Source organism: Engystomops pustulosus, chromosome 3 (assembly GCF_040894005.1).
Source record: "Engystomops pustulosus chromosome 3, aEngPut4.maternal, whole genome shotgun sequence".
In the NCBI taxonomy this organism is placed as follows: Eukaryota; Metazoa; Chordata; class Amphibia; order Anura; family Leptodactylidae; genus Engystomops; species Engystomops pustulosus.
In genome coordinates, this window is record NC_092413.1 from 58,958,076 (window position 1) to 58,964,491 (window position 6,416).

Consider the following 6,416-nt stretch of genomic DNA (forward strand, 5'->3'; position numbering starts at 1 on the left):
ACCTTCAGAAGGTCTATGGACGCTTGGCAAACATGCGAGATGCTACCAGTTGGCAGTCCATTTGCGGTGGGTGAAGGAGCCAGAGGCTACCTTCAGAAGGTCTATGGATGTTTGGCAAACATGCAAGATGCTACCAGTTGGCAGTCCATTTGCGGTGGGTGAAGGAGCCAGAGGCTACCTTCAGAAGGTCTATGGATGCTTGGCAAACATGCAAGATGCTACCAGTTGGCAGTCCATTTGCGGTGGGTGAAGGAGCCAGAGGCTACCTTCAGAGGGTCTATGGACGCTAGGCAAACATGCGAGATGCTACCTGTTGGCAGTCCATTTGCGGTGGGTGAAGGAACCAGAGGCTACCTTCAAGAGGTCTATGGACACCAGGCAAACATGCAAGATGCTACCAGTTGGCAGTCCATTTGCGGTGGGTGAAGGAGCCAGAGGCTACCTTCAGAAGGTCTATGGATGCTTGGCAAACATGCAAGATGCTACCACTTGGCAGTCCATTTGCGGTGGGTGAAGGAGCCAGAGGCTACCTTCAGAAGGTCTATGGACGCTTGGCAAACATGCGAGATGCTACCAGTTGGCAGTCCATTTGCGGTGGGTGAAGGAGCCAGAGGCTACCTTCAGAAGGTCTATGGACGCTTGGCAAACATGCGAGATGCTACCAGTTGGCAGTCCATTTGCGGTGGGTGAAGGAGCCAGAGGCTACCTTCAGAAGGTCTATGGATGCTTGGCAAACATGCAAGATGCTACCTGTTGGCAGTCCATTTGCGGTGGGTGAAGGAGCCAGGGGCTACCTTCAAGAGGTCTAGGGACACCAGGCAAACATGTAAGATGCTACCAGTTGGCAGTCCATTTGCGGTGGGTGAAGGAGCCAGAGGCTACCTTCAGAAGGTCTATGGATGCTTGGCAAACATGCAAGATGCTACCACTTGGCAGTCCATTTGCGGTGGGTGAAGGAGCCAGAGGCTACCCTCAGAAGGTCTATGGACGCTTGGCAAACATGCGAGATGCTACCAGTTGGCAGTCCATTTGCGGTGGGTGAAGGAGCCAGAGGCTACCTTCAGAAGGTCTATGGATGCTTGGCAAACATGCAAGATGCTACCACTTGGCAGTCCATTTGCGGTGGGTGAAGGAGCCAGAGGCTACCTTCAGAAGGTCTATGGACGCTTGGCAAACATGCGAGATGCTACCAGTTGGCAGTCCATTTGCGGTGGGTGAAGGAGCCAGAGGCTACCTTCAGAAGGTCTATGGACGCTTGGCAAACATGCGAGATGCTACCAGTTGGCAGTCCATTTGAGGTGGGTGAAGGAGCCAGAGGCTACCTTCAGAAGGTCTATGGACGCTAGGCAAACATGCAAGATGCTACCTGTTGGGAGTCCATTTGCGGTGGGTGAAGGAGCCAGAGGCTACCTTCAGAAGGTCTATGGACGCTTGGCAAACATGCGAGATGCTACCAGTTGGCAGTCCATTTGCGGTGGGTGAAGGAGCCAGAGGCTACCTTCAGAAGGTCTATGGATGCTTGGCAAACATGCAAGATGCTACCAGTTGGCAGTCCATTTGCGGTGGGTGAAGGAGCCAGAGGCTACCTTCAGAAGGTCTATGGATGCTTGGCAAACATGCAAGATGCTACCAGTTGGCAGTCCATTTGCGGTGGGTGAAGGAGCCAGAGGCTACCTTCAGAGGGTCTATGGACGCTAGGCAAACATGCGAGATGCTACCTGTTGGCAGTCCATTTGCGGTGGGTGAAGGAACCATAGGCTACCTTCAGAAGGTCTATGGACTCTTGGCAAACATGCTAGATGCTACCTTTAGGCAGTCCATTTGCGGTGTGTGAAGTAGCAAGTCGCTACCTTCATGTCAAATCCACATGGTGAAGGCGCATGCTGCAACCTTCAAGTCAAGTCCGGTAGGTGAAGACGCAAGACGCAACCTTCTTGTCAAGGCGCAAGACGCAACCTGCAGGTCGAGTTCGGTAAACGTCATACATTATGGAGGATACAGCGAGGCCTTGAACTGGAGCGGTGATCTACAGAAACAAAAGAAAATGTATGTAAGTGATTATGACTAAACATGGAGCTCAGGATACAAATATGCTTGCCACATCTTCTGCTACCATACAAATCCGGAGACCTCATAATTGATTTATTGAAGTCTCTGCTCATTATAGATTTGGGATTTCAGTAGAGGATTCTAAATCACTAGTTAATTCTATGCACATTTATATAGCAATGGCTATGGACACCTATCATTTCCATATTATACATCTTACAGGCAAGAGACTCATCTAATTGAGTGGTTACCCTCTGCCTGTCAGTGTGTTAAGATAAGGCGGCAGCAGAATTATACACATTAATACACAACCTGAAGAAAAATCATTCATTATATACACATCATTGCCCTGCGCACTACAATGAGAAGAGTAATGGATATCGTCCTACTACTTACCTGCTCCATTGCAGTAGTGTTGCCTCATCTGATTATACTATACTGGTGGTCAAGCTGCAAGCTACATGGGCCTCTACATGGGGTTATGGAGGGATTAGGAGATTGGGATGAAGAATTAGGCTGGGAGCAATGGGCCATCCACCACCATTGTCCTTGGATTGTTCTTACTATTTGGATGACCATCTGCTAAAGAGTGTGGCCACCCAGTTCCTGGTGATGACAGGGTGATACTGTGTTGACCATTCTGGACATACAAAGCTGAACTGGTTGAACATTTTTTGGTACTTAGATTTTATGTAGTGTGGTGGTTCAGCATAGTCCATAGTATCTTCCACATTGAGGTCAATGGCTTCTGACCTCAGGATTTCTGGTGGTGCCATCTTCCTAGCTTCCACATCTTCCCAGTTTATATCAGAGAAGAATTGATGTTCCCTGATGTCTCCATTGACTCCAAGGCGATGGAACTGGTCTTTGCACAACAGTCCTTGTAAAATGCTGACTGTGTCAGGGGGAAGAGACTCTGGGAAGTGTGGTTCATGATTGAGGACAGATTGCTCCAATTCTCTTGGACCTTCTCCAGGGAATGGATACCATGCTGTCACCAGCCCAAAGAGGATGACGCCAATGGCAAAATAATCCACAGCTCTCCCATGTGGTAAGCCAAGGATCATTTCTGGGGCTGCAAATCCTGCCGTTCCCCTACAGTCATCTGTAATCCTCTCAGCAACGCCTTTCACAGCCAGGCCAAAATCAGTGATTTTGATATGGCCTTCCGTGGTCAGGAGTAGATTTTCTGGCTTTAGATCTCGATGAAGAATCCCTTTGCTGTGGAGGAATTCTGTGCCACAGACCACTTCTGCTATGATGAATGTTACAGTCGCTGTATCAAGAGGACACATTTCTAGGATAAGATCAAGCAGGTCCCCTCTAGTGGCCACTTCCATCACGTAATACACAAAGTTAAACGTGTGGAAGGCAGCCAGCCCATGGATGAGAAATGGGCTGGCATGGGAGAGTTGAAGGATGTGTCGCTCTACAAAGCTGTAGCCAGCTTCAGTGTAATCCCTTTTATCGATGACCTTGATGGCAACGCGCTCTCTGCGAATCCTATCTGTCGCCAGGTAGACTTGAGCAAAGCCTCCTTGACCCAGTAAGCGGTGGAACGTGAAGGACTCCAGTGATAGGGGCACTGTGGCAGCGGATGCTTGGGCAGAGGTGCCGGCTTCTACCACAGAGGTTTCAGCTGTGGTGTCCTGGTATCCGCTGCTCGAAGATGACTGTGCAGACCTGCGGGGCTCCTCTCTGGTAGTAGGGTCAATAGAGCTGGGGTCACGGCGGACATCCTGCGCAGATCTACAAGTATCCATCTTCTTTTTGCTAGATTGTATGGTGTGCTGTTTCTCTTCATCATCCTTCTGGTCTTCTGTATGTGACATACTGGCTGTAAAAAAAAGCATATATATATCATGTCAGTGGAATGAGACATGGCATATTATCGTGATTTGTATCCAATACGTGTCACTATGTATAAATGTATATTTACTGTCAACCAATCATTGCTTCTTTTCACCCCTTACCGACATGTGACGTAATACTACGTCACATGTCGGGTCCCGGTACATGGAGAGGGCTCGCGGGCCGAGCCCTCTCCATAGCCGGTAAGTCTTTGCTGCATATTGCAGCAAAGGCTTACCTGTAACACCCGCGATCAGTGCTGGCACCTTTGCCGGCGGCATTAAAAAGACGGCGGCGCGCAGGCGCCGCCATCTTTCCGTGGATCGTCGCTCCCCGTGACGTCATGAAGAGCGGCGATCCGTCGCCATGGTAGCTTCGGGTCTCACGAAGACCCAAAGCTACTTCGGGTTAACCCATTCATTACCATGTGCTGTCAGCACATGGTAATGTATGAGTAGTAAAATCCCCATATACTGCCATACTGTAGTATGGCAGTATATGATAGGATCGTACAGACACCCTAGGGTTAAAGTACCCTAGGGAGTCTGAAAAATAGTAAAAATAAAAAAAAAGTTAAAATAAAAAAATTATAATAAAAAAACCTAAAAATTCAAATCACCCCCCTTTCCCTAGAATTGATATAAATATAAATAAACAGTAAAAATCATAAACACATTAGGTATTGCCGCGTCCGAAAATGCCCGATCTATCAAAATATGATAACGGTTTTTCAATGCGTTAAACCTCGTAACGGAAAATCGCGCCCAAAGTCGAAAATGGCACTTTTTTGCCATTTAAAATTTTTTTTTAAATTCTATTAAAAGTGATCAAAAGGTCGTACAGTACTAAAAATGAAACCATTGTAAACGTAATCGAAATCCGCAAAAAACTACACCACCCATAGCTCTATACACAAAAGTATGAAAAAGTTATTAGCCCCAGAAGATGGCAAAATCCCCCCAAAAAATTTTGTACAGGAGGTTTACATTTTTTTAAATGTATGAAAACATTATAAAACCTATACAAATTTGGTATCCCCGTAATCGTAGCGACCCAAAGAATAAAGTAGACATGTCATTTGGGGTGCACAGTGAAATCCGTAAAATCCAAGCCCACAAGAATACGGCACAAATGCGTTTTTTTACCAATTTCACTGCATTTGGAATTTTTTGCCCGCTTCCCGGTACACGGCATGGAATATTAAATACCACCATTTTGAAGTGTAATTTGTTACGCAGAAAATAAGCCATCACACAGCTCTGTACATGGAAAAATAAAAAAGTTACAGATTTTTGAATGTGGGGAGTGAAAAATGAAAAAGCAAAATCGAAAAAGGGCCGCGGCGGGAAGGGGTTAAATCAGTGCAGTGATCACATGGTCTAAACACTTCAGCCAACAGATTAAATATCCATATGTACTACATACACCGATTGTGCTATGTGCAATAAACACTTCTTTTACATAGAAATGATCCTTAGTAATTTCCTACCTTTGCTGTCGGCCATACTGTCCTCCATGTTGATATGACTGGGTCCAGGGATCTCATTAGAAGGTTCCTCATTGACGATATAGGTCCCTCTGTGTTTGAGACCAGCAATCCACCTCCGTGGTCTCCGGAGCAGGGCTAAAAAGCGGTTTCTTGGTCTACCCGTAGCTTTCTCCAGTTTCTTTGGTGCCCGTGGTTGCACTTCTGCCTCTATTTCTTCATCCTCTGAGATTTTATTCTCCAGTTGTTCACCATTTTTGCTGTCCTCATTCTGTTTGCTGCAGTATTCGATGTACTCTTCATCCAGGCTGTGGAGCTGCTCCTGGATCTGGTTATATTCTTTCAGGATGACTTGCTCCACCATGTTGCCTGTCTGATGATCCATGTTGTTTCTGACCACCTGGCCGACCCGTAGTAATTTCCTACCTTTGCTGTCGGCCATACTGTCCTCCAAGTTGATATGACTGGGTCCAGGGATCTCATTAGAAGGTTCCTCATTGACAATATAGGTTCCTCTGTGTTTGATACCAGCAATCCACCTCCGTGGTCTCCGGAGCAGGGCTAAAAAGCGGTTTCTTGGTCCACCCATAGCGTTCTCCAGTTTCTTTGGTGCCTGTGGTTGCATTTCTTCATCCTCTGAGATTTTATTCTCCAGTTCTTCACCATTTTTGCTGTCCTCATCCTTTTTGCTGTAGTACTCTTCATCCAGGCTGTGGAGCTGCTCCTGGATCTGGTTATATTCTTTCAGGATGACCTGCTCCACCATGTTGCCTGTCTGATGATCCATGTTGTCTCTGACCACCTGGCTGCGTGTGCTGCCTTTTATACCTTAGTGCAGCCCCGCCCCCTGGCTATCTTGCTCCGGATTGGTCAATTTTCAGTGGGCGTGGCTACTTTCCTGCCTCCTGATTGGACAGTGAGCTGGAATTGATCTGGCATTATGATGTCATCAGCCATTGGGGGAGATTCTCTGTCATTGTGACATCATCATTCATGTCTTTTACAGTATGTTTACTGCATTTGAATTTAT

At 46.9% G+C, this 6,416-nt stretch overlaps 1 protein-coding gene across 1 annotated transcript; it reads right to left on the reverse strand.

Annotated features, from left to right (window-relative positions):
* Positions 1–1,692: 1,692 nt before the first annotated feature.
* On the reverse strand, positions 1,693–6,166 carry LOC140120478 (uncharacterized). Its single transcript, XM_072139504.1, has 3 exons — positions 5,390–6,166; positions 2,446–3,886; positions 1,693–2,026 (listed from the first exon to the last, which is right to left on the reverse strand). Exons 1-2 carry the CDS (start codon positions 6,150–6,152, stop codon positions 2,613–2,615), a joined length of 2,037 nt encoding a protein of 678 aa, XP_071995605.1. The 5' UTR covers positions 6,153–6,166; the 3' UTR covers positions 1,693–2,026; positions 2,446–2,612.
* Between the last annotated feature and the right edge of the window lie 250 nt (positions 6,167–6,416).

What these genes read in the sequence shown, in the direction of transcription:
- LOC140120478 (XM_072139504.1), bottom strand. Translation starts at nt 6,152, where the DNA reads ATGGTGGAGCAGGTCATCCTGAAAGAATATAACCAGATCCAGGAGCAG. An exon ending in CAGTATGGCCGACAGCAAAG is followed by an intron (nt 3,887 to 5,389) that starts GTAGGAAATTAC and finishes TTTTTTTTACAG; the next exon opens with CCAGTATGTCACATACAGAA.